Here is a 27,751-nt window from a genome sequence, read left to right as displayed (position 1 = left end):
TAGGTGATAATTTAATTGGTGTTAATCACGTGCGCGTCACGTGACCCCGCCGTCGGGCCCTGCCAGTGTACAGTAGCAGGCTGCAGACAGAGCGAGCGGCGGCGGTTCTCAGCCGAGGTAAGCGCTGCTGTGGCTGATGGTGTTTCTCCGGCTTTGTTGGCGATGGGTCCGCCGTGGCTTTGTCCCATCGGTCTCCACTCCACTGATTCGTGGCTGTCCAGAGCGGCTACGCGATCTAATTAAAAACGTCCGGATAAACAGGACACTACAGTGCTAGCCGTAGCCTATTAGCGACAACTACCAGCGGCGGATGGCGGGGGCCACTCTCCGCCGATTGAGGCTCGCGTCCAGCTAGCTAGCTGCTCCGTTAGCCGGCTAGCTATCATTGGCTGCTCTTTGTGGAGGAGACAACACAAGCAGCCAAGGTTGGCTGCGTTCCCGAGCAGCTAACCTCGCTTTGACTTACGTCAACTTGCAGCACCAAGAAGATTATTTTGGACAGGAAAGACTAATTCAGCTGCAGACATGTTTTGATCCGTGGGGCTCACGGAGCTCTGTCTTGATCCAGGATCCAGCAGCTAGTTGTAGCTAGCAGGCGGCTCACGGTGATGGGTGTTTGATCTATTTTGACATCAGCTCTTGAGCTGTATCGTAGCTGTTTGTCTGTAAGTGTCTCTTAGTCTCGCTGTCATATTGTACCGTATTACTTTTACAAGAGTTGTCTGGAAGAAAGCGTTAGCTGAGTATGAGATGCTCCTACAATAGTATTATTTACATTGCTGTGGATGTTTTTTTTATACTGACTTTATCAAAATGACAGTTTTATTACTATGTAACCGTGGTTGCAAGATAATTTTAGATATTTATTTTAGTATTTTATTATCAAACGGGCAATATTATCCCGAACTGTAGTGTTCGTCAGTGGCCACCGGTGTTTGTCTCTTCGATCTCGCTGTATTTACGATTCACCTTTACGATTGTCTCGTTACTTATTATTTACTTTAGCACATTTCTATCATCATTTTCTATTTGTTTAATCGTTTAGCCACAAGAGACCAGTTCGTCGTAGCGTAATAAAACCAGGGCTACACTGTTATAAATCGTTCGTCTAAATAATTCAACAATTAGGTAAATATCCTTCCGCTGATTAAGATAGTTCTCGAACTAACGTGATTGATAAGACCTCAGTTGCTGTATCTATATTAAGAAACGCGCATTAATATTTAATATTAATCTGTGTGCGGCGGCTGCGAGTTCTCGACTTTTACTGTTGCGTGCATGTAAAACCTAACTAAATATTTAAACACGGGCCTGTTCGACAGTGTGACTTTCTACGTGGTAATGAGCCTCCGTTTGTGTCCTCCAGCAGTCCCACGAGATCCCCAAGGCCGAGATGACGTTGCCGGGAGAAGCGGCTCTCCTCCGGGCCGAGTGCTGACGGAGAGGAGTCCCTGCTCCTCCTCACGCAGCTTGGATCGAATGCGGAGGAGGACGCGGAGCTTCGGGATGAGCCGGTGAACTGGACACACACCTGGACGTTGGATGGGCTGGATGCGTTGGCTGTTTGTCTGTTTCCAAGAGCCTCTATTGTGGACGTTTGTTTGCAATACACAGACGTGACACCGCTGCATCGCAGAATGACTTTAACGAGTGCCTTTTGTTACGTATGCAGCTCGTTTGCCCACATTATTCTGTCAGTTCGCTTCTGTGAGCTCAACTGGGCGCTAAGAGAAGTCCTCACTACTCACCTTTAATCAGCGCCGCGAACTGCTCCTATAGAGAAAGCACCTGTCCTACTATGCACCGTTGTGGTGATCGCACAGCTGACACTGAACCGCTAACCTCAGCAGAGAAGAGCCGCTCATAAGGGTGCCGACCCCTCTGAGGGACCCCTGACTGGTACCGTGGTGTCGCGACCCGCAGGGATGTTTGCCTCTGTGGAGCACGGCCCGGTCCTCTGCAGTGACTCCAACATCCTGTGCCTGTCCTGGAAGGGCCGTGTGCCCAAGAGCGAGAAGGAGAAGCCCGTGTGCAGGAAGCGCTACTACGAGGAGGGCTGGCTGGCCACCGGCAACGGCCGGGGGGTTGTGGGGGTCACGTTCACGTCCAGCCACTGCAGACGGGACCGGCCGACGCCGCAGAGAGTCAACTTCAACCTTCGAGGGCACAACAGTGAGGTAAGAAGGATGATGAACCTGTTGATCGTATGTACATGCGTGTAGTTTAGTAGAATTATAACCCAAGCAGTATTCTCTGAATAATACTATTAACGATAATAAATATAAGCACTACATGCAAATCCTGTTATAATTCTAATTATTCCCTTGTTGATGCCAACCTGTTACTATTACTGTTATTATTCATATCACCTAGTGTGAATTGTCTCATCACTATGTAATAATGGTGACCTGGCGCGAGTGGGATTGCTCAGTAGGTGTAGATGTTGGTCGATGGAGGAAGCTGCTGCGTCGGCCATTCCATAACACAGCTGAAGGGAGAGTGCTTGACTCCCTCGAGAAAGGGACGGAGTAGAAGTACAGTGCTGTACACATACAGCAGGGTTAGTGGTTTCATCATCAACACAGTCTGGTCACATGCCAACGTGTCATGGAGTACTAGTGAGTCTCCACAGACTTCATAACAGCAAAGCCAGTGTTATCATCCACTCTGCTCCAATTTGTGGTTATTGACAGTGGTGGAAACCTAATGAATTCTGTCATATTATGATGGATCTGTCCATGATCACGCGATGTTTTCTGTGTGCAGCGTTAGCACATAAAAATGACCCAGATAGAGTGTTGTATCTTGTGTTTTCTTTTATTTTGTGAACAAACAAGCCAGCATCATTTTATGAACTATATCAGTATATTCGGTTAACCTTTATTTGTCAGCAAAGCTGCTCAAGCAGCAAAAACAAAGCTGTGGCTTTCTTTAATTGGAGCTGTCCTTTGAATGTCAATACTGTAATTGAACGCTTATTACTGGTCACGAGGGACCGTTTACATAAATTAGCTCAAGTAACTTTATGAATTTGCAGACACAAATGCAACACAAGTTCATCCTGCAGATCCGACTCGCCAAGATCAATACTGACTCCAGCATTTAGGGATGGCCATTATCCCGGTTGATTAATGGACCCGAGTGTTATGTTATCATTCTAATGTAAGGAACCATCAAAATGGATGCATTCTTTGGCTTTGCCCCAAAACAGACAATATAGTAAAGTAAAAACTGGTTCTTAAACGGTCAGACATTTGTTAGGAGGAGTCAGACACCAAGAGGTTGTGTTCTTGTAAAGTGTTGCAGCCTCTGCCAGAAACACGCGCTGGTTATTGCTTCAGTTCCCCCTCCATTAAAAAGTTGGCCACCACTCTGCATAAACACATCGAATGTTGTGATAAAGCTCAACTGTTGTCCTGCTAATTCTGAAGACTCTCACGATCTTGAGATAATTAAAAGTCCTGTAACACATCAGGGCTGGTCCGCCTCTGCGTCTGCCTCCCCTTCAGCAAATTTGAGAAATAATTACGAGGTAACAGCTTCAAAGGGGGCAATGAGTACATGTGTGATGCACGTTCCTTTTGTTCTGTCACCCACAGCCATCTTTTCACAGTGGGTGTCAACAGCTCACTACTCTCAATTCTGTGCTGTGTTTTTCATTAAGTTGGCTTTCCAGAGTGTAGATCTATATTATAAAAGAACACTCCAAGGATTAATCACCTGTACTGTAGCGTAACAGCGTAACTATTTCTTTTTTTAACACATACGCCTTCATTTGGTAGCGATTACTAGACTAGAAGACTTTATAGACTAAAAATAAATCAATCAGAGCAGTAAAAAAAAGTTGTACTCAAAGAAAATCTGGCCTCCCATGACCTGATACTATTTTTATATTGCTTTTAAACAGAGCTGCTGACCTTTTGCAGCCGTCTTGTCACTATGCGCAAATCGAATTGAAAATAGAAGAAAGGCGCACGCTCTGTGCCTTTTCATGTGAATATACTCCTGAAGCTTGAGACGTGCATCAGAACCGATCAATGCCTCTTTTTGGCAATTCACTGCTTTGTTTTCTGTAATGGATGCTGAACAGACTAAGCAGCCAGTCACAGCCAGGAGTCCATTCATTCTGGCTCAGCGCTGAACATCCCGGACGGGCTTGACAATGGCTGTCGCCGTGTTGCTGAGGAAATGTTGACCCCAGCACAGGTTTTAGGCAAAATGTCTGACTGTATCTTATCAAGTGCTAGCTGCTATTTGAGGTACAATCATACATGCTGCATACTTGAGGGGCATTCTTGTGTTCCTAAGGACAACAACCACTGCAGTGAGATAACGTGTAGATCTATTGTTTGCCTGTATGGGCTTTATTAACTTTACCATTTCACTTTATCTCTTTATTTTATAATACACTGTCAGCACAGGAGGCATATCTGTTGTATATCTATGTAATATCTATCCCGATAAAGCCCTTAACTAAATAATATTGTTCTATTTTTTTCATAGATAAAAAGTTTTGTGCCAAACTCTCTTGACATGGTAGTTAAAAACATGTTTATACGCACCTTGCTGCCATTCCTTTGGGTCTTATGGGTGTATTCTTTCCCAAAGGTAGGAGTCCCACCTGTTGATTGTTCTCTCTAAGGCTGTATAGCAGACAAAAAGGGCCAAGTCATCAGTTTTAATGAGGTGCTCTGCATTTTCGCCTTAGTTTTATCTCACTCACTAGTACTTACTGGTACTAGAAGGCGTCTAGACTGGTCCGTTACTGGTCTGGCCTGTTCTGGTGACTTTGAACAACCCCACCCAGGATTGAAGAGTACATGGACTACTCATTCTGCAGTACATTAAAGTGGTCTCGCTTAATGTGCTCAGTGGAAATGGATTTGGTGTTCTAATCCTTTCTTGGAGAGGACGTGTTGCGTAACACCAGGCTCGACTGTTTCCTCAGGTCCAGGTGTCTGTTGACTGTGAGTCGCGACACTTCTGCATACTTGGGTTCACTTTCAGGTGGTGCAGAAGACCAAAAAACTGCCAGTAGGTCATTTTGGAATTTTTATGAAAATGATCCTGCTACCTGAGCAACACTTGCTTTGTGTCTCTCCCTGATGACGGTCTGGTCAGGCTGTCGCCTCACCCTCCCCATCCTCCTTGTGACTCTCACTTCTGCTGACTCCAGTGCAACCCAAAGCCGTCCTTTGATTTGATTTGGTGTCATTAGCCTCTGTGTTGGAGAGACCGTGAACTGACCTGACCCTAAGTCCCAGCGTGAGGTCCGAGCTGCAGTGAAAGCTGCAGGCGGTAAGGCAGCAGCAGCCTCGCAGGCAGAAGCCGCCCGCGGCCACGTGCCGGCCGCCGGCAGGATGAAGGGATCAGTCCGTATGTGTTAGCATGCGCGCGCTGCTTGCTCTGCCCGTGATCTCTTTGCCCCCTCTCTGTCCTCTGGCTTCTCATTCTCATCCTGTCTGTCTCCATGTGTGTCTGATCTCCTGGATTGCTGCGTCACAGCGAGGTGCTCAGCTGTCCCCCTCGTGGGATGCCTGACCAGCTCGCACTAATCTCCACAGTGAGCTAAATTTACACACACACACACACACACACACACACACACACACACACACACACACACACAGATTACTTTCACCTCCATGAGGCTGAATTGATCATGTTGCCATGACTCAACTTTCAGATGTGTATGTGAATCACTTGTTTTGATAAATTTACTGTGGTTGAACTATATTAGAATTGTGTAAACTGCAGCTTCTCCTTAACCTAAAGCCTCACGTCTACAATGGCTGGAGGTGAAGAATGTTGCATAATACCATCCAGAAAATCCATTTTGCTCAGCAGAGGTTGCAGACAGTTCACAGATGATGTAACCCCGTGGATTCGTATTCCTTTAGGAGATTCTCATGCATGGAAATTGGTTATGTGGGACAGTACTATCCGGCCAAAGCCAGGTAGCCTTGTGACCAGAGTGCTGCTGAATAAAATGACTGTCTTGGCTGAATGATGTGTGGCAGGCTTTGCTAAAAGTTTGCGATGGGCCAGATATCATTGTTCTTGTAACCGAGACACACCTGTGGAATAGCATTACATTCAACAGCGCACATGCCAGTGACAAATATATTTGTGGAACTGGAAAGAAATCGACTGTGGCAAATAACAATAATTCACGTTGAATAGCAGAGTTTAGGTTCCACTGAGCTGCTGAGCAATAAACCTCTTGCTTGCAATAACCGTCTGAAACTGTGTAATATCCTCAATGATAAATCCGTCTTATTTTGACAACTCTGGCAATTATTTTCCAAGCGCAGTTAATGACACTTGTTCCACTGGAGTAATGATGGATTAAAGTGTGTGTTTTTATTTGTTTTGGCCGAGGGGGATAAGACTGGCTGGCTTCCACTGTCCGCCACTGATCTGCTGAGCTCCGCTAAGACTGGTAGTTGTGTGTTGGAGCGTGTATAGCACACGTGCTCCGCTCGGCGGTTTAGGATTATAGGCTGACTCACGCCACACAAGACCATTATTCACCTCTGTGCTGTTTTCTTTAAAATTCTTTAAAAACGCTAAAGTTCAATAGTGACGCACACGTCCACCAACGGCGTCCTGCCGCTGTTTAAATCGTCTCCTTGTTTCTTTAAGGTGGTGCTGGTGCGATGGAACGAGCCCTTCCAGAAACTGGCCACCTGTGATACAGATGGGGGGATATTTGTTTGGATCCAGTATGAGGGCCGCTGGTCTGTGGAGCTGGTCAACGACCGCGGAGCGCAGGTACGAAGCAATACAATATAACTGACCATCAACTATATAAACTATAATAAAGGTGGACTGACCCGTTCTAGTTTACTTTGGACTGACAGTGAATATGGAAAACATGCACAGAAATGGAAATAGCCTTCATAAAACATAATGGAGTGAATATAAATAGCCAGTAATGGGAGCAAACATTTCCATGAATATAATAACATGTCAGTCACATTTTATTTCTTCTTATTCCCTCATCATTTTGAACCTTTTGCCTCCAACGTTTTCATCTGGGGAGAAATTCTCAGACATTGCATGTCCTGATTTACATAACGGCCGTGAGAACTTATGATGCGTAGGTTTGATGTGTCAATCACTGTCGAATGCTCAACGGAGGCTGACGCATCCTGGTGGCATTTTATCTTTTGTGACCAGTGTAATGACAAGAGGACCAGCTAGACAAAAGAACCTCTCTCCAAATGAATGACCTGTACTGTTTGTAATAGTGCACCTACTCTGTTCCTTTCCCTCAAGTTCAAGGCTTTATTTCATAAATACCAGAATTTCTATACATGCAGAGATGGTTGATGTTTCACTCAAGGCACATCCATCGTAAATGTTGTGTAGGTGAGCGACTTCACCTGGTCCCATGACGGCACCCAGGCTCTCATTTCCTATCGCGATGGCTTTGTTCTGGTGGGCTCTGTCAGCGGGCAGAGGCACTGGTCCTCTGAGATCAACCTGGAAAGCCAAATCACCTGTGGTATCTGGACCCCGGACGACCAGCAGGTAACACACAAGCTTTCCTCTCTACCTACTGGATGGCTTTCCTCGCTTCTTGCCTTTATCCCATCATGCCTGCTTCTGTCTCTCTGTGTCTCAATGAATGTCTCTTCCTCCCGTCCACGTTGCCCCCTCACTGTTCCTTCCACAGGTGCTGTTTGGTACTGCTGATGGACAGGTGATAGTGATGGACTGCCACGGGCGCATGCTGGCCCACATTCTGCTGCATGAGTCGGACGGCATCGTCAGCATGTCCTGGAACTACCCAAGTTTTCTGGTAGAGGACAGCAGCGAGAGCGACACAGATGCTGATGACTACTCCCCACCACAAGGTTTGCTGCTTAGGGTGTGGCATGACTGTACTGGGCATGACTGTACTGGCTGCTCCTTTGGGATCATCTAACACTATTTTTGCTCAGTGGGACAAAAAGAAAAGCCAGTGAAATACATATGTTGGTCTATTTTAATGGTTCTTTCTTTAACCATGTCCCCCAGGACTTCTCTGGAATGAGTTTGCTAATAGTGTCAAGGATATGGAGGTGCCTGTGCCTGTTTTAGCCACACAAACCCTCATTACAGCAAAGACTACAGCTTGTAGATAAAGTTACCCTTATAACAGATCCAAAATAAACACATTCTCCTCCCTTGGTGATTCCCAACAAAGAATCATCATTTAGAAATTGCCCTGATTAACATATTGTGGAACTTCATTATATGAGCCATGCTTTCTTTATTTGACTCCCTGTGCTTTAAACATGCAGAGACTGTCTATAGACGAGTAGCTATTATGACCTTATGAAGGACAAGTTCCAGGTGCCTGTAGCTCTTTTCCTGTCTCTTCTCGTTTTCATCTGCATTCCCTGTTATCTGTCCTACTGCTGTGTTTTGCCACAGACAAAGTACAGAAATTAAAAAGTGCTGGTCTTTGCTAGAAGACAGAATATGCTCCAACTCACTTAATTATTAAATTAAGCTGACTAATTAAACAAGTCAATAGTAATTGATTAATATTATTAACTCAATGCAGCGTTTACAGCAGTGTCGTATATCTGATTTAAACACTTATTGAAAACCTATTACAATACATTGGGTTTTTTATTTGTGTTGCTGTTTGGATCATTGTAAGACCAGATAAAAACAGCTCAGGGATGTATGAATGGGAAATTGACACTGCTGCTGTTGTTGTTGTTTGTCTCTTGTCAGTGCACAGCCATAAACCACTGCTGACCGTCAGTTTCACCTCTGGAGACATCAGCCTGATGAACAACTACGATGACCTCACTCCCACTGTCATCCGCACCGGTCTGAAAGGTGTGTTGGGGAATCTCATTAATGTACATCCAAGTGTTCTGGTACTTACTACTGTAATCTGGCCTGTGCTGCAGATGTGGTGGTCCAGTGGTGCTCGCAGGGAGACCTCCTGGCAGTGGCAGGGATGGAGAGGACACTGGTTTCTCCTGATCCATCCTGTCTGCCCCCCACTAGAAATGCTATTGTCAAGTTCTACAATGTTCGGGGTGAACACATCTACACACTGGACACGCCAGCACAGGTGATAAACACATAAGTGAGGTGCACGTACACACAAATACAGGGCAGTATGTAACAGAGGCATCTTGTCTTGCAGCGGCCCATCACAACGCTGTGCTGGGGTCACCGGGACTGTCGCCTGTTCCTGGCATGTGGCCCGGCTCTCTACGTGGTGCGGGTGGAACACCGCGTAGCCAGCCTGCAGCTCCTCTGCCAGCAGGGCATCGCCACGGCGGTGAAGGAGGAAAAAGACGTTGCCAAGCTCACCATGCCTTCCCGCCTCTGTTCTTACGTCACCACAGCTTTCATCCCCACCATCAAGGTGATAAAAGGCAGCGGGTTGTTTGATCCTTTCACATTATAATTAGGAATCTGAAGAGCTCCCAGGACAGGAAATAGGCTTGATGTGTGCCGCTGTTGGCACATTCTGTGGTACAAATGCTGAGATAAATGATAAATAAACCCAGACTAATAGGCCATGGATTTGAAGTTTAGCTTAACAATTTCTCTGTGTTTGTTCCAGCCCCCAATTCCAGATCCCAACAACATGCGTGATTTTGTAAGCTACCCAACGGCTGGGAATGAGCGCCTGCACTGTACGATGAAACGTACCGAAGACAACCCTGAAGTCGGAGGACCGTGTTACACCCTGTACCTGGAGTACCTTGGAGGTTTGGTGCCCATCCTCAAAGGCAGGCGAATAAGTAAGCTGCGTCCAGAGTTTGTCATCATGGACCCCAAGACCGACGGGAAAACAGGTAAGGTTTATTTAAAATGTCATTATTAAACATGAATATTTGGAAATTAATATCCACCCATATTTTCCATCTATTCTCTGCTTCTCCAGTTGATTTTCATTCATCAGTCTGGGAATAGGGGTGTCTTAGTTTCACAGGTCAGGCCCGTGCTAATTAAAAGCTGCTTAATGGATGCTCTGATGGCACCTGGGTTTTGTCATAAATCAACCCACACCCTCCCCACTCAATGACAAATGAGCCCAGCTATGCAATGGTTCCAGACATAACCTAAAGTAGAGCAGCAGTGGTGCACAGACCTTTTTATGAAGCTTTCAAAACAAATGGGACAAGCAGCACCATCATGGCATAACCAGTGTGATTAATTAAAAATCTCGTTAACTGCACATTTATAACCCAAATGAACAAATACATTATTTTATCTTAAATGATTTGACCCTTTTTCTCCTCAGACGAGATCTACAGCAACAGCTTGATATCTGCGATGATCGACAGCTGTAACTGCTCAGATTCCAGTGACATTGAGCTGAGTGATGATTGGGTTGGGAAGAAATCTCCAAAGATATCCAGGGGTAGCAAATCCCCCAAACTGCCCAGGTAACCAACCCTCTGACATGGTGGTTCTGTAGCACCTATCCCAGAGTTTAGGCATTAGTACAATAGTTCATACATGATGGATGTTAATTGTGATGGTCATCGTTTGTCTTTGTTTTACTGCATGTCTAAACCTTTTTGTATTTGCTGCCTTTTTTGTAGAGACTTAGTTTGTCCCTTTACCAACAGGATCAACATTGATCCCAGGAAATCGCCAAAACTGTCCCGCGCCTCACAGGAAATCTCCAGGTCACCGCGGTTACCCATACGCAAGCCATCCATTGGGTCACCCAGTCTAACAAGAAGGGAGTTTCCTCTAGATGACATCACTCAGGTGAAGGTGAAATGGTTTGGTGTTGCCCACTCAGTAGTGCAGGGTAACATGTATAGGTCCATGCACTGTTTGGCTTTAAACGTAGTTTGTTCATGTGTCGTATGTACTTTTTGTTTTTCAGCAAAATTACCTTGCTCAGGTCACGTCCAATATTTGGGGAACAAAGTTCAAGATAGTGGGCTTGGCTGCATTTTTACCAACCAACCTTGGTGCAGGTACACAAGCAGCAACTTTGGTTGGCTACAATTAAATTAATGACAGACTAAAAGTTGTGTTGGTTTTTCGCTTTCTTTCTTTTTGTTTTTCCTCGTATTTACTCTGACTTATTTTTCACCCTTCAGTCATCTACAAGACAAGCCTCCTCCATCTTCAGCCCAGACAGATGACCATCTACTTGCCGGAGGTGCGAAAGATTTCCATGGATTTCATCAATTTGCCTGTCTTCAGCCCCAATGTCTTCAGCGAGGATGAAGATGACCTGCCTGTCTCCGGCCCTGCTGGTGGCGCTGATGACAACCCCCCCTGTACTGTCAACATCCCTATTGCCCCAATTCACAGTCCTGCCCAGGCCATGTCTCCTGCCCAAAGCATCGGCCTGGTGCAATCCCTCTTAGCCAATCAAAATGTTCAGCTGGATGTCCTAACAAATCCCACTGCAACCCCTGCTGGAGCAGCTGCTAGTGGGTCAGACCAAAGCCAAGACACCATCCTGACAGCCCAGTACACACTTCCCACCAGGTACTCCAGCCCTGGTCAAGTCATCTTTGGAGGTCTGGACATGAGTCGCCTAATGGTTGGACCACCACCTTCTCTTCATTCGTCACAGCAACAACAGGAACAGCCAAATCACCATCAACAACAGTCTCAGCAACAGCAGCACCAACAACAGCTACAACAACACCACCAACAACAAATTCAGCATCACCAACAACTTCAGCAGCAGCAGCAGCAACTTCAGCAGCAGCAGCAGATGCTCCAGCATCAACATTTACAGCAACAGCAGCAGCAGCTTCAGCAGCAGCACATTCAGCAGCACCTCCAACACATACAACAGCAGCAGCTCCAGCAGCAACTGCAGCTCCAGCAGCAACTGCATCATCAACAGCAATCGCAGCAGCAGCATACGCTACTGCAGCAACAGCAGCAGCACCACCACCTCCAGCAGCAGCTTCAAATTCAGATCCCTGTCCCCTCTTTGTCATCAGGACAGCCTTCAGGTGCCTCTGGGCATCAGCTCCAGCCGGGGGCGCTGCAGATCCAGATCCCTCACACACCGGCTGATTTGGGGGCAGAGCGGGCGGTGGGGGGTGAACACGAGCACCTACTGAAAATCAAGACTCCACGGACTCCACAGCTGGCTGAGGGCGACACGTTGGTTTTCAGTGCTCCTCTTGAGTTGAGCAAAATGAACCCCCCACCCCCCTACCCCGGCACAGTGGCAGCTGCTGTGGCTGCTGCCGCCGCGGCTGCAGCATCCGCTTCCGTTGCATCCGCTTCCGTTGCATCCTCAAACGCTGCTTCTGGTCCAGGAGCTGGCACCAATGGAACTCCTCCTCCTGGTGACATGAAGAAGGGAGAATTCACACTTTATCCTTCAGGCCAGCAACAGGCGCAGTACCCCACACCACTGGGTTATGAAAGGATCACGACATTTGACAGCAGTGGGAATGTGGAAGAAGTTTGTCGTCCTCGAACGCGCCTTGTATGCAACCAGAATGTGTACACAGTCCAGGGACCAGGCAGCTCTGCCACTCTCAGGGTCACTTCGTCATCATCCTCCTCCTCCTCAGCTGACAAGAAGATCCAGCTGCCCTACACCTCTGCAACTCTAAACAGACTCACCGCACCTCGCTATTCCATACCCAGTGGGGACCCACCTCCATACCCAGACCAAGCCAACCAGAATAGTGCTATTGGCAGGAATCCTGGGCAGAGACTTGACAGCAGCCTGATCCATGCCACTCTCAGGAGGAACAGCCGAGAGGCTGCTCTTAAAGTTTCCCAGATGCTGGAACCACCTAGACCACTGCCTCCAAAGGCCAAAAATAGTGCACTAGCATCCTCATTCCAGCAGAGGGTGCCAACAGCCTTATACACTTGTAGTCAGTGTAGCAGTGGATCCAGTGTTGGAGGCACTGCGCCAGGGAGTGCTAATGGAATAGCAGGGGGAACTATTATTAGACAAGATTTTCCTCCAGGCAATGGGGCACCACACAGCACAGTAATTGTTCACTCTAACAGTGCTACTCCACTAGCCTCCCAGTCTTCTTACAACCTGCTGAGTTCCCTTGAAGGATCTGGCGGTACAGCAGTAGGAGGGAGTAATAGAGACAGAGCAGATTATGTTAATTCAGCATTTACTGAGGATGAAACACTGAACCATTCGCTGAGGCATCTGGCGCTAGGAGGAAGTGATGCCTCTGGACTGCTTGTTAAACGCCCTCCTCCCTACCAGTGGGACCCAGGGGCCACAGAGGAGGTTTGGGTTCCACAGGAAAGGACAGCTACATTGAACCCCGCTGCGCCACCTGGACCACACAAACCACCCCCGCTCATTCTTAGTCCAGCACAACATTTAGATGTGTCCAGGCTGCCTTTGGTCCTTTCCCCAAAGTCTCCCATCAGTCCAAGCTCTGCATCATTTCAAGCGGCTGCTGCAGCAGCAGGGTACCAAATCTCCCTTCAGTATCCTCCAGCTACTGTCTACTCTGGAGCCCACCTCCAACCTATTACAGGGTCACCGCGGCCCTGCTCCTCCCCAAAGGAGGTGGTTGCACCAGTGCCCTTCTCACAGCAGGATGCGACCCTTGTTATACCACCGGGTTACCCTTCAAGCATAACAAACTTAGCCTGCTGTCCCCTCCCACCCATGTATCCAGGAAGTAGTGCTTGCGCTGCACTTCCCATTCCGCCAATTGCCCTCCACACTCCTTGGGGTACATATAATTCCTGTCCACCTATGCCCAGTCCTGCAGTGCCGCTACCACCCAAGGCCTCCCACATGGCTGTAGACAAAAATGTTGCCTCGCCCCCTCCTCCGCCACCACCACCCCCTCCTCCACCACCAGCAGAATTGCAGAGCCATGGAGGATTACAAGAGACCATGGGAGAGGCTGGGGAAAGTTTTCAAGAAGTGCTGTCCCTGACTGAGAGCCCGGTGCCACAGAGGTCAGAAAAGATCAGCAAGAAAAACCGGAAGCGGGCAGATGGTCGGGGGGATGAGGCCAATGTGCCACAGCTGGCTGAAGGAAATAAATTGAAAAAGGAGGGCAGATCTCTGGGTGATTTCAACTCACTCATCTCCAGTCCACGTTTGGGAGGAAGAGACAAGAAGAAGCTGAAGGGACAGAAGGAGCAACAGTTGAAGGCCAAGAAGCTGAGTAAGGCCACCGCCAATAGCGAGTTCCAAGACAGTTCAGAAAGCGAGCCGGAGCTCTTCATCAGTGGGGATGAGCTCCTGAATCAGTGCCAGAGTGGGAAAAAGGGTTGGAAAAGTAAGAGGAACCTGAGAGCCGCCAACGAACTGGATGAGATTAAGTGTCGGAAGGCAAACGAGAAGGAGGACAGAGGACTGGGCAGCCAGGGCTTTGTGTACGTCATGGCCAACAAGCAACCACTGTGGAACGAGGCCACACAAGTTTACCAGCTGGACTTTGGTGGAAGGGTCACACAGGAGTCTGCAAAGAACTTTCAAATTGAACTGGAAGGCAGGCAGGTAAGAGACGTCCAGTTTAATATGAACTGTCACTCACTGCGTGTTGTGCTTCTGTTTAACTCTGCTCTACTGACTTATTTGTGACGGTTTTTTCACAGGTGATGCAGTTTGGCAGGATTGATGGTAATGCCTACATCCTGGACTTCCAGTATCCATTCTCTGCTGTGCAGGCCTTCGCAGTGGCTTTGGCCAATGTCACTCAACGCCTCAAATGATACGTCCCCTCCCTACTTGACTCAAGTTATATATGGGGTGTAATATCATTCTGCTGAAGGGACACGGTTGTCTCGTTAGACACTTATAAGCTTGGAGAGAAAAGTAAAACCAGCCGTAGTCACATAAACAGAGTGATACAATCACGCTGCACTACACAATGCTGCCACTAGACTTGGTGCAATAAGCATTGGCTGCATTTGCCAAGGATCCCGTCAGATTCACTCTGTTTGGCAGTCAGCGGCGCCATGCAGTGCATGCGGGGCCAAAAAGCTGGGCTATGGTGATCACCATGCAAATAAATGCTGCTTTAGCTAGAAGACGCTCATTGACAAGATCATCTGTCAGTTAATGGAGAGAAGTCGAGGTGCATTTTTTAGAAGAAGCAGCAGTAATACTTGAAAACCACACTCTGGAAATCCAAGTGTTTTTCCAGAGCCCACAGGTACTACTGGGCACTGAAATCCATTGCTGTACAAATGTTCAGTGAAACAGTTACAATTTTATTAAACTGCTTCAGCTTTTAGGATTTTCTGAAATGGTGACCATGGTGAAAAGTAGGACAGCCTTTCCTTTTTGCTCTCCACCATTTCTTTTTTTGTTACTCTCTCAGTCTGTTTTGGCTGGAATTGACGCTTTGAAATATGCACCATTTAGGATCACCATTAATAGTTCACACCGTCACTGTGTGTGACTGTTAAAACCCTGGGAAGGTCAAGGAGTGATCATGGCTGAGGTGAACAGCAATGGTTTCTACATGGTTTCCTGCAATTTTGAAGGAGGTTTTACTCTGCATTTGTTAATTTATATCTACATTTATTTGTGTGTTCAGATATGATTTTAACATCATTGTCATTGTTTGTGATACTCAGTCCTCATACCCCATCGACATGGATTCCACATGGCCTGCTTTTTTAAGGAAACAGGTGAATGGTTGAATCTTGTGTAATCTGGAATATTCAGGTGGGAGCGGTACACAGAATAGTAAATTGTGAAACCTCTACATTGGGTGACATGGGCACAAGGTGTTGCAAGGCCTGGATTGAGCAACTTTGAAACCCTGGCATGAAGTGATGTGTCACCTACTATCACTTCTGTGAAGTGAGCGTGTAGTGGGGATGGGTATTAAAAACCACACTAAACATGTGAGCAAGGTACAGGAAATATTTTTGTATATTTCGCCGATGCCATTTCATACTCTTTTCAGAAGTCATGTAAATACATATCAGTCATATATAATTGTTGTAAAGAGACTTGGGTGACTGACGGATGTTGTTTACACCCGTCTCCACTGTGTTTTCAGCATAACTTCAGCTGTGGAGTGAAGCTTTTGCGCCACAAAAAAAAATTTCAGCTGAAATTGTTGTTGTCTTTGAAGTCCAACTCCAATGAAGGATGAAGCTTTTACAATCTGTTGATTTGCAGACACTGAATTATGGAAATGTTAGTTTTTTTTTCTCTCTCTTTCAGGCTGTGAGGCTTATGTTCATAGTAAAGTGTCCTATAGATTAAGGACTGAGCAGTGCTGGATGACGAAGGGTACATGATTAGACACATGGGGTTTGTGTGTGTACGATGTCAATTAACTAAAGGCATTAATATTGGAAAAAAAACCATGAAATGAGCATGATTACGGTCACGGCAAATATGTATGTGCCAAATCTTTATGTGTAAGATTTACAGTTGAAATAAACTAACCTAGAGGGAAGTTGAACTTATTTCTAGGCATAAAAAGCTGAATTAATGAGATTATTACTACTTTACGACGATCTTTCTACAGTTCAATGAGATCGGTATCGGACGTTGGGATGGGAGTGGAAAAACTATTCCAAAAATAATTTTAATAATGAAAAGAACTTAAGCATGTCGTAAAGAAAATCCCTTTTTGTTTTAGGTGTGCAATATTTTCTTAGGGTTAAATCTTTTGTCATAACTTTTTAAGTTTGGTGCGTTTTTTTTTTTAGGTTCAGCATCTTGTTGCTGGTCTCTATATTTTATTTATAAGATTATTTCCTAAAGCAGATCTAGTATGTATACATGCTGTATATTGTGGAGTTTTTCCTGAACATTTTTTGTGTTGATAACTTTGTTACAAGTCACAAGTGTAGCCTGAATTGTGAGATGGGAATGTGGGTTGGGGGGAAGGGGCACATTTTTTGTGTTTCGTGAAGTTTGCATTGGATGGAAGAGAGGTGAATGAGTAAATGCCCAGTTTAGTGTAGTTGGTAGCCTAGTTGTGTTGGGTGTAACTGTTAAGTCAAGGTGTGTCTGTATTCAACTGTGCAGTCAACCAATCCATCAGTGTTAAATCTGTTATCTCCAAGAGTGTGTGTGTGGTCAGGGTTTCTCACGCATACATAGAACCACATCATTCACAGTTCCACAAGTGTAAGCCACTGATTTCATGTTCAGACTTTATATGGAACTTAGGTCAAGGATTCACTTTAAACTGGTTTTATCAGATGACCTGTTGTAGATATTGTAGGATTTGGCTTTTCTTTAAAAAGATGTGCTTTGTATGTGTAGATGTAGATGTAAATGACAAAAACACTTGAAAAAATGTCTGATTTGGTGACTGAATGTTTATAGTGAATGGATAGTAAGGCATGCCATGTAAATTATTTTATAACTGTATATGTCACGCATCTTTGGAATAAAATGTCATTGTTTCAGAAAAATATTAAGTCTGATATGAATCTGTAAGTTTAAAGTTTTCAAATTAAATTTAGCTTTATTCAGATTCCACAAATGAAGTGAAATACCTTAACCTGGACTCATTAGACACCGGCACGTTGAACGTAAGGCTCGTGTGTCTTTAACGCCGCTGTGGTCCGCGCTCTCATCTGGGGGTCGTTCTGTCTCTGTCCGTGGTGCTGAACTCGTCACGTGACCTTCCTCTGGCGCGTGGGATGCGTTTCCGCCCCCTGTTATTCCCCTGCGTTTTTATCTTTCTTTCAAGCGACATACAAACAAAACAGCTTCGGCTGCACTTTCAATTAAGCGACGGAACAATACAGACGGATCGTTTCCCTGGTTTGTGAAGGCCGCGGATTGTTCCCCCGTCGCCATTTTCAGCCGTCGGCTCGGTGTAATAATGGACGCGGACTACTCGTCCGGTTTGGAAAACCCTCTGTACAGCGAGCTGAAGTACTTCTGTAGGAAGATACAGGAGGCCTACAACGAGCTGAAGGAGGACCTGACACCTTATCGAGATGACCGATTTTACAGGTGGCCGTGTCTGTTACCGCGATCCTTTATTCTGCATCTTTGTGTTGCCTCATACGAAACATAGTGTGTTACAATGGCATGAAACCAAACGTGTTCACGGCGCCTACACACGTTTAATAGTCTGTCTTATTTTTAATTTAATATTATCACAGATACACACGCTCAATAGAATAATGATGAAGAATATCACAGGGAATGGGCAGTCAACAGTCAACGTGGCTTAGTATTTCTCGATACATCGAAGGCAACAAGTATTGTCATTGGGATGCTAAATTTACCATATATCTGATTCTGATAATCGCTAATTACATTGGTGTAAAATCTTTAATCTTTAATTTCGTAAGGTCAAATAAACATCAATCAATCTACCAGTCAATAAATCAATCAATGAAAAATAAATTATTAATTGGCGATGTCACAGTTTGATGTATGCGCAAAATTGAGGAGAAGAGTGTGAATGGGAAAAATAACCACATTAATGTTCCCAAACAGAAATTTTCTTGAAATAGAAAACACACCAACAGCTAATTTAAGTCTTTTTAATTCTGGGTGTCTCGCTCTTGGAAAAGGGAAATCCTGTAGGTAATTTAAACAACTTTTCAGTTGCAGACAAAACATTCATGAAACATATGCAACAGCCTCAACCATATAAATAAAGAGAAAGGATGAGGAGGTAGGACGCAAAGATTTCCTTATTCACTCCCTACCTCCTTGGCTTGACAAGAGCCCCTTTTGTTCCCGGCGGCGTCACGTGATTTGGCCCCTCCCACTTGGTGACGTGTGGCTCCAGATGTCGCAGAGTGGTGTGGGTATACGGATGTGGACGCTCAGCGAAAGTTTAAGGATTTTTAGTGAGCTGAGATCGCGAACTGAATGAAATGGAGCTGTGAGTGTGACATTTGTTTAGCTGATACTGTCTGTACTGATACTGTCGTAATATTCCGCCGTTGTAATTGCGTGAGAACGTGTGTTCTCTTCCCTGTGAGAGTTCTCGCTAGCTTAAAGTAGCTTGGATGCTACCAGTGCTGACACAACCACACCTGCGCTTAACTTAACCAAAGCAAATATTACCTGACGTGTGTTGTTTGCTCGTTCTTGTCGTAGCGCTGGCAGCTAGGAGGTGTTTGTCGCTGCTAACGGAGTGTGTGTGTGTGTTCTGTGACAGGCTAGCCCCCATGCGGCTCTACACCCTGTCGAAGAGGCATTTTGTCTTGGTTTTCGTGGTGTTCCTGATCTGCTTCGGCCTCACAGTCTTCATCGGCATCGCAGGTTGGTCTGACAAAAGTTACTGCAGCACCGGGTGAAGCTGGGTTTCGATTTAGACATTAGGTTTCTAATGAATTTCTAATGATGAGTAATCAAGCCTATTATCAGTAACTGATAACTGAATAACACAGGAACATGAACTACTTGAACAACTTCTCAGTCCATTGGATCTTAAGGTTGTACATTATTGACTTGACTACGTTTGGAAGCAGATAAACATTTTTTTTGTTACATTTTTGAGGAGACCTTTTTATTGACATAATTCGATCCGGAACAAACCTTGTGTTCTATCTTTACATGTGGCAACACGTTGACCTTTAGCCCATCCTGTCATAGTTTGAAGCAATGTCTGATACTGTTGCTTATTCCTAAAAAGGATTAATAACATTCATACAACATTCACTATTCTGTTTAAAAATACCTATTTGTTAACCATAGCATTTTTTAGCATTTATACAGTATATAACTCTTATGCATTTCGCCTTTTATGATTAAACTGCATGCTTGACATTTTTCATTTCTATGCTTTTCAGTTAAGTGGGTGTTTCTGTTTTTGGAGAATTAAATTTGTGACAAATGTTTTTGTGTTATCTTGATATTGTTTTAGGTCCCAGGATAATTGCTGAGCAAGAGGTGCCTGTAAAGAATTACTCTGTTATGGTGTGTATTCAGTGGGTTGCCTGACATTTGACCATGATGGGAGTCTTGTTTTGGGACCGTTATGGAAAGAATTTCTCTACTGTTCCTTTTCAGACTGGGCCTTTTAACCTGGATTCTCCTCCCCTCACCACCTACAACCAGCAGCTATGGCTCACCTTTGTGATGCAGGTAGAAAACAGCAAAAGTAAGTCCAATCATTGTTAAATAATATAACAGCTGTTGTCAGTTTAAAGCTGAGTACTGTGGATCCTGCTCTTGATTATGTTGTAAAAACACTTACCCTTGATTAACAACGTGTTCCTGGTGTCAGTGGAAGACTTCCAGCGGACGTTCGAGATCAACGTTACGCTAAAGGGAGAAATGCAGGATGCCAGCGTAATGTCCGTCAACAACAGGCAACAAAAAAGGCGAACTCTTCATTGCAGGGCTGTAAGTGTCAATCACAAACTTGGCCGTGCACCGGATCATTAATCATTCAGTCAGGCTTCACAGCAGTTTGTGAGTATGATACAGTGTTTCTCCTCTACAGAAATGCGATGAGATCATTGTGCTTCATCTGGGTTATCTGAACTACACACGGTACAAGGCTGAGGTCAGCTTTAAGGGCCTTGACCTTGATTTCATAGGTGATCAGAAGTTTTTGGTGGGTGTTGAGCTCTGGCAGTATTTTTCATCAATAAACAAACTGGTCACAGTCACTCTTCACGTCTTTTCTACCTCTTGTTTCTCTCGTTTATTTCTCCTGTTTAGTGGAAAACGTACAATCCCACCTTCTCCCAGGTAGAAATCTGGTTTCGGTTCGTCTTCGTGGTGTTGACCTTCATGGTGACGGTAAGAGAACTAGTTTCTACATGCACCGTCCAAGACACTGACTTCTCCAGAATTCTAATTCTGTTTTGCATGTTCCAGTGTATGTTTGCACACTCCCTGAGGAAGTTCTCTATGAGGGACTGGGGCATAGAACAGAAATGGATGTCAGTCCTGCTCCCATTGCTGCTACTCTATAATGGTAGGTTTAACTGTTCTTACTACAGTGTACATGTTAGTATTTCCAGTGTAAAATGGTGTGTTGGCTTTTCTGCCCAGATCCTTTCTTCCCACTGTCATTCCTGGTGAACAGCTGGTTTCCTGGGACATTGGATGCTTTCTTTCAGGCACTGTTCCTGTGTGCTCTGCTGCTATTCTGGCTCTGTGTTTATCATGGCATCAGGGTTCAGGTTGGTCCAGTACTATTTACATACTTTGTTCGCTCTAAATTTTATTTCACTGTGGATTAGATCTAAAACATTTAGTTTTGTTTCCACAGGGTGAAAGGAAGTGCATGACGTTCTACCTGCCAAAGCTGATCATTGTAGGTCTTCTGTGGCTCTCAGCGGTCACGTTGGGCATATGGCAAACGTAAGCGTGAAACTGCTGCTCACAGCTTGTCCAGCTTTCTATTACACCACAACAAAACCTAATCTCTCTCCTGTATTTGTAGGGTCAACGAACTCCAGGACCCCACCTATCAGTATAAAGTGGATATTGCAAACTTTCAGGTGAGATTTTCACTTTAAATGAGTGTTTCTCCTCATTGGTTTAATAGAATAATCAAAGCCACTGTTGTTTTCTCAGGGCATGAAGGTCTTCTTTCTTATAGTAGTTGTTGTTTACATCCTCTATTTGATCTTCCTGATCGTCAGAGCTTGTTCTGAACTGAAGAACATGCCTTACTCAGGTAGTGCAGCACAACACGCCAATGAACAGATCTAGCATTACCTTTACAATGATGACACTTTTGTGCTGTGTTTTAATCACCAGATCTCCGGCTGAAGTTTTTGACTGCTCTGACATTTGTGGTTCTCATTATAAGGTATGTTGATAAAAAAAAATGAAAGTTGTAAAAATAATTATTTTTTGTACTAATGTGATTGTATTGTTTTTTTTGTCAACCTAGCATGGTCATTCTGTACCTGAGGTTTGGTGCTAAAGCACTTCAAGATAATTTTGTAGCTGAATTGTCCACCCATTACCAAAACTATATCCTTCCATATACTTTTACCACAGTTGCTTTATTGATACTACATAGCAGCATGATAAATGATTTCCTTAACTCCAGACTTACCAGCTGAATTTCTATCTTTCTATGGCTTACTCAACTTTTACTTGTACACGTTAGCATTTGTGTATTCCCCCTCTAAAAATGCTCTTTATGGTAAGTAATACACCACAACCATCATCTTCTCTCTTTCCTGCAGTAGACAAGGAAGTAATCTATCAATGTCTTGTTTTATTTGCCCAGACTCCCAGTTAAAGGATAATCCTGCTTTCTCCATGCTAAATGACTCAGATGATGAAGTGATTTATGGGTAAGTGTATTAGATGGTTGAAAGAGTCAACAATTAAATTAGTAAATTTTAGTATCTCGCAGTGATTCAATGATCTAAACTAGAATGCTGTGCCGACCTTTTGCTGTAGAATTAGGTAAATGTGTTTGTACAGTAGGTATAAGATATGAACATGAACTCACTGCTTCTTTGTCTTTGGCAAAGGAGCGATTACGAAGACATGCCTTTACAAAACGGACGTGCTATCAAAGCAACTGCTAAGTACCAGGATGAGACAGACAGTGACTGACCAACCTCTGACTGCAGCGCTTCTAACCCTGTGGGGAAAACTACGGGAGACCATTAAAAGAAAGTATCATGTTTATGTGTAAATAAGTATTTGCATAAGAAATATGAAATAATGTACTGTAAGTGTACATAGATATATTTTTAAAGAGGGTGAGTTCTACTGTGCTGAATGTACTGTAATTTTACTTAACGCTGAGAAGCCACTCAAACGTTTTCTTTTGTTCAAACTACTAATGTAATATAAGAGTTTCTACCAGTTCTTGCCGTCACCAGCATTGCTTAACTGTTTTCTGTAAACTCATTGTAATTTTAAGGCTTTTTGTTCAACCACTGTCTGCTTTTATTTATTTATTTTTTGTTCCTTTGTTTGAACATTGAGAATGCATGTATGTAGCCAAATCTGAGAAACATTATAGTAACTGAAGAAACTTGGTACTGCAGCTACTCGTGCAGCAAACGGTGGCTCACCAGCACTCACAGTTCAAGTGCCTGAACAGTATTGGCTGTTTCCAAAGCCTCTTTATTCTCAGACACATTTAAAAGTTGTGAGCCCTAATTGGAAGTATTGCATGTACCACTGATTTATTACCACTCTTCTTGACAATTCTTTATTTTGAAAGCAGCTTTAAATTGCACAGGTTTAGGAATTGTTTGCGTTTGCCCAAAAGTGATTTTTTATGGTGTATTATACAACGACCTTGATGTATATATTTTGGTGGCTTTGCAAAAGCTGACTCCCAGCACACAGATGGCCAAATATATTTTGCCTTGTGTAAAAGCTATTTTAGAAACAATTGCCATCAATTTACCTTTAATTGCCTACGGTGTGTAATTTGCAGCCATTTTTGTTTTAAAAGACCTAGAGCTTATTGACAAAAGCAGCCAAAAATATGAATAGCATCTCACCATGTATTCTAATCAAGACAGTGCCTTGTGTTTTTCCTTCTAAATCCTTCATTTGCAAATGTATAAATGCTTTGAAATTAATGAATATGTTTGATTATTGAGTGTGAATGTAGCTTATATTGGTTCACAGTGGGTTTAAAGTCCTTGTGATTTTGTAGCTTCAAGAGATAAAGGCTGTTATAAAGATGTTGCACTGCTACTTCACATGTAAATAAAGCTAAATATATGCAGTTGTATGTTTTGATTTATTGCACTTAATAACAGAACATTTTAATCAGTATATTTATGCTAGATCTTAAAAAACATACAGAATTCTATGCAAACTTAACACAGTATATTGCAGTGGCTTTAGATGGAAAGACCAAAAACACTGACAACACAATACATGGAATTGTTTTCCCATCGGACTGCACAGCTTCCTGTTGGGATAATGCACAATTTTAGTACATACAACAAAAAGTGTTGCATTTAAAGTTTACTAGCTGTATTGGTGGACTGATAAAAAAAATAAGCTGTCAGATTTAGATAACTGCATAATAACTGTTCAGGGTGACACATACAAAGATCAAGAGTTTTCCCATCTACACACAGTGGCACAGTCAAACAGGCCAGAAACCTCTACATATTTGAGTAGTTTTGTTTACCATCCGTAGAGTTGTCCCAGAAGCACGCGCTGGCTGTCTGCAAACCTGCTCCGTTCTTCTGCATGATTATACAAGTTACTGTGGGAACATACACACACACACACACACACACACACACACACGCGCTGCATGTTAATAAGAACCCACAGAACAACAAGCATCATCATAATGTTACTGACGCCATGCTCTACGCACCAATATATTTGAAAGGCTTTCCCATCTTACTGAGTTGACTAAGACACTGCTCCACTACACCGGCGCTCCAGTGGTTCACCCTGCTGTGCTGATATGTATTTTTTCCTATGGTTGCTTCTACTGACTACAGAGACATGAATAAGAGACAATGCAAGGCTAAAACAATTACCTTTTGCAATATAATGCTGCAAATAAATATGAATAAATAATGTTGCAATCATATTTATCACACAATTAAACTAGCAACATACGGCATAAACCTGCAAATAAAACACGTGATTAATCTGTCCCACTTTAAGTGGTGGCGGATATGGACGGTCCATAGCAACGGCTAGTGTCCTTAGCAACGGATGAGCTGCTATACATAACAAAGTAGCTAACAAAGGCAAACTATAAAATTAGAGCTCTGGGGATAAATATAAAGGCATACGAAGAATAATGTCACCTACCTCTTTGATCACTTTGCTCACTTCTTCAACGACGAACCCAGTCTGATAGGGAAGAAAACAGTCGTTTAAGGAAACCAACTGCTGCTCTACTTCAACCCGTCTTTGTGCCACAGCTTTACAGAAATACATTAAAAATCGCATTGTGCAGCAATATCTGTGCGTTCATACCGGGTTACAGGAAAGTAAGCATGAACTAGCATCAAACCCACCTCTTCATCTGTCTGAAAATCGTCCATGGTCGATGTTACTGCGCCCGATGTGAAGTGACACAGTTGCTAAAAGACTTCCTGTCATTTTTCAGAATAAAGGCATCTTTATCTTTTACCGAAACTGAGGATTAAAGCATCGCGTTTTCAACATTTAGTAAACCTGAAGTTATACAATTTATTCAAAATATCACAAGAGATTTAAGATTTAATTGGCAGCTGAAAATCAATATAAAATTACTGTAAAACATTTGCAATTTTCTGAATATAGTGGTCGAAATATTTCCATGGAAACCTAAATCTACTACTAATTACCTTGCACAAGTTTTACTACTTGATATTTATTTGTAAATGTTGGGGAAAATCAAAGCTAAACGTTTTCAAAACGTTTTCACGAACCAGTCAACAGGTTCATGACCAGCCTTCGCAGTTAATTAACGTTAGTTTATGTCACAGGCTTTTTAGGTGAGTGCTAAGTAATGCTTTTTCTTGGGTGATGTTTTAGGTTAAATATGCCCAATAATACAGAAATGCGTTAGGGTAAACCGGCCTAAAAAGTTCATATTATAAGAAACAGATACATGTAAAAGAGCTACGCAGCTGTTTGAAGGTTGCTAACATAAATGCTAATTAGCTTAGCTGCAGGTTGCACCAGGCTCAGCAGGTACATTTAGACTATAAAGTGTCAATTTAGACACAATAAAGTTCAAATCTAAGTCTGTTCGTAATTTCTAATATACATTTGACTTTAAATTTAATTAATCCAAGTAGCGTAACATTTGTAAGTGTCAAATAAATTGAATTCTGTTGATTGGCATCAAGCAATATGACGTATGAAACACGTAATGCTAAGAGGCTGCTCGCCTTACATTAAACCGTAACCTACTGCTATGACGTCACATTCCCCAAGAATAAGCGCAGTGTTAGTGTTGTTCTTTCGACGAGTTTTATTTTGAAAATGGACCGTAAACAGTACAGACACGTGACGCTGATCGGTCCAGATCTTTGGACGTAAAATACATAAAATACGTATAGACTTCCATTTTTTTAAACGAAGAACAGCTATTTTTATCTACCAAGGCGTCACTTTTAATGCATAAACACATACAATGTTCATTCAGCTGATCGCCCTACCATTAAACAACAATAGCTATGCCTATTGGACAAGAAGCTGGTTACGTGACAAGAACCGGTTCTAAACGTTTCTAAAGTCGTAATGTTTTATAAATAACTAAATGATTTTGTACTTTTTGATCTCATGCTTAAGTACTATAACAGCAGATGATAATTGGAACCGGTCCATCCTTTTGTGATTTGTGAAAGTGACCATGAGTGAAAATAGCGGTGAAAAGAATGAACCGCTTACCTTTGCCTGGTGAATTTAATCTAAACCTATTACTTAAACCGTTTCAAGCGAAATGGCAAGCAAGCCGCAACTAACTTATTTTTGAAAACGGGAGTTGGAACGGGGCTCGCCCTGTCCACTCCACGCATCGTTCTGGTATTGCAATACTTCCAGAAACGGTGCACGCGCTCACCAAAAAAAGAGCCAGATCTAAAGTAATGTGTCCGTTTCTAACGTTCATCGGTAAGTATATAATTTCCGAACAGACTGTCTATAAAATGTGATAATTGTTTTGCGTATGAATGCGTTTCTCTGTCCAGTTCAGAATATTAACCCCAGCCTTCCAAAGACAATAAAACAGCTCATAAGGGCGTCACCGTGCCACCTGCACTCAAATCTATTAATACCACAACATAGGAAATAAATCACTGCAACAGGTTTTCATTAGAAACTGGTGGTGGGGATGGAAAAACAGCAACTTGATATTTTTGGGTGAGAAACGAATAGTGAAATTGTTTAGCATACATTATATTGGATCCCACTGGAAGGCTGCACAAACCTCTTTAAAAAACTTACAGTTTAAACAAAATGCCTTTAGAATTAACCGACCTAAAAAACCTATATTTATACAGTAAGAAACTGATACATCTCTCTCTACCTAAGCAGCTGTGGGAAGGTTGCTAGCGCTAAGCGCTAGTTAGCTTAGCTGCTGGTTGTACCAGTACCAGGGTTCATTTAGACGTTAAAGTGGACATTTGGTCACCATTAAGTGTAAATCTAAACCTGTATGTATTTTCTAACTTACATTTTATACTGTTTATTGGCATCAAGCAATATAAGGTATGAAATACCCATAATGCTAAGAGGTTGTACGCCGGACCGGAAATAGAGTAGTGACACGTGACGTGTGTCTGTCCATATCTTTGGACGGTACGTTTGCTATAATACGTACAAATATCGAGTTCGTTATACAAATAACAGCAATTTAATTTACTGTCGTGTTATTTTTAATGCATAAACACGTATAATGTCCATATACATGATCCTGAGACCACAAAATATCAATGGCTATGTCTATTGGGCAAGAAGTTGGTCACGTGACCAGAAACGGGTCCAAGCATTTTTAATATCAAAATGTTTTATAAATTGCGAAATATTCTTGTAGTTTGTTCCTATCCCCATATCCTAAAACACCACATGATACTTGGAACTGCTTCAGTTTTTTGTGACTATAAAAAATGTCGGAACCATGAGTGAGAGTAGCGGTGAGGAGATTCACCCTCCTCCCCTGACGTTCGGTCGGCATCGCTTCTCGGCCTTTTGGCTAAGATCAAGTGTAGTATCTGTTCTTATCAGTTTAATATCTGATACGTCCCCTACCCGGGGACCATATATTAAATTGATTTTTGGAGCAGGGAGATGGAATAGGGGCTTGCTCCGTCCACTCCGCGCATCGACCTGGTATTGCAGTACTTCCAGGAACGGTGCACCCCCTGACTTTGTAAAAAATATACGTATTCAATTAGCATAAAAATGCAAGGTTAGTATTACAGCGATAACCGCCCG

The 27,751-nt window shown here is 43.5% G+C and overlaps 3 protein-coding genes, 1 non-coding gene and 1 pseudogene across 9 annotated transcripts; 4 read left to right on the top strand and 1 right to left on the bottom strand.

Moving 5' to 3' along the window:
* Nucleotides 1–40: 40 nt before the first annotated feature.
* tulp4a (TUB like protein 4a) lies at nt 41–15,650 on the top strand. 5 transcript variants are annotated; one of them, XM_055506169.1, is made up of 14 exons: nt 41–117; nt 1,367–2,177; nt 6,646–6,774; nt 7,375–7,536; nt 7,682–7,862; nt 8,734–8,841; nt 8,916–9,082; nt 9,158–9,382; nt 9,584–9,818; nt 10,268–10,412; nt 10,572–10,749; nt 10,865–10,958; nt 11,085–14,458; nt 14,557–15,650. In XM_055506169.1, exons 2-14 carry the CDS (start codon nt 1,926–1,928, stop codon nt 14,671–14,673), a joined length of 5,367 nt encoding a protein of 1,788 aa, XP_055362144.1. In that variant the 5' UTR covers nt 41–117; nt 1,367–1,925; the 3' UTR covers nt 14,674–15,650. The 5 variants fall into 5 exon arrangements, with proteins under 5 accessions (XP_055362144.1, XP_055362146.1, XP_055362145.1 ...); XM_055506171.1 differs by lacking the exon at nt 41–117 and adding an exon at nt 127–665 and having other exon boundaries at nt 10,599–10,749; XM_055506170.1 differs by lacking the exon at nt 41–117 and adding an exon at nt 127–665 and having other exon boundaries at nt 10,572–10,743.
* Nucleotides 15,651–17,536: 1,886 nt separating this feature from the next.
* On the top strand, nt 17,537–23,576 carry tmem181 (transmembrane protein 181). Of its 2 annotated transcripts, none has more exons than XM_029141317.2 (17): nt 17,537–17,899; nt 19,065–19,168; nt 19,773–19,825; nt 19,919–20,009; nt 20,136–20,254; nt 20,355–20,468; nt 20,576–20,656; nt 20,735–20,834; nt 20,912–21,042; nt 21,132–21,223; nt 21,306–21,363; nt 21,440–21,542; nt 21,626–21,677; nt 21,762–21,844; nt 21,930–22,019; nt 22,107–22,173; nt 22,357–23,576. In XM_029141317.2, the coding sequence occupies exons 1-17, from the start codon at nt 17,766–17,768 to the stop codon at nt 22,439–22,441; spliced, it is 1,557 nt and encodes a 518-aa protein (XP_028997150.1). In that variant the 5' UTR covers nt 17,537–17,765; the 3' UTR covers nt 22,442–23,576. The 2 variants fall into 2 exon arrangements, with proteins under 2 accessions (XP_028997150.1, XP_028997151.1); XM_029141318.3 differs by lacking the exon at nt 17,537–17,899 and adding an exon at nt 17,937–18,785.
* On the bottom strand, nt 23,573–25,004 carry dynlt1b (dynein light chain Tctex-type 1b). Its single transcript, XM_029141346.3, has 5 exons — nt 24,844–25,004; nt 24,635–24,676; nt 24,186–24,309; nt 23,991–24,068; nt 23,573–23,765 (listed from the first exon to the last, which is right to left on the bottom strand). Exons 1-5 carry the CDS (start codon nt 24,868–24,870, stop codon nt 23,695–23,697), a joined length of 342 nt encoding a protein of 113 aa, XP_028997179.1. The 5' UTR covers nt 24,871–25,004; the 3' UTR covers nt 23,573–23,694.
* Nucleotides 25,005–26,234: 1,230 nt separating this feature from the next.
* LOC114850206 (U2 spliceosomal RNA) lies at nt 26,235–26,375 on the top strand (annotated as a pseudogene).
* A 1,114-nt stretch (nt 26,376–27,489) lies between these two features.
* On the top strand, nt 27,490–27,680 carry LOC114850201 (U2 spliceosomal RNA). Its single transcript, XR_003784784.1, has one exon. It is a non-coding gene; the product is annotated as a U2 spliceosomal RNA (small nuclear RNA).
* The last annotated feature ends 71 nt before the right edge of the window (nt 27,681–27,751 follow it).

Source organism: Betta splendens, chromosome 24 (assembly GCF_900634795.4).
Source record: "Betta splendens chromosome 24, fBetSpl5.4, whole genome shotgun sequence".
Taxonomy (NCBI): Eukaryota; Metazoa; Chordata; class Actinopteri; order Anabantiformes; family Osphronemidae; genus Betta; species Betta splendens.
Note: the sequence above shows the minus strand (reverse complement) of the source record. Positions and strands in the feature narration are given on the sequence as shown.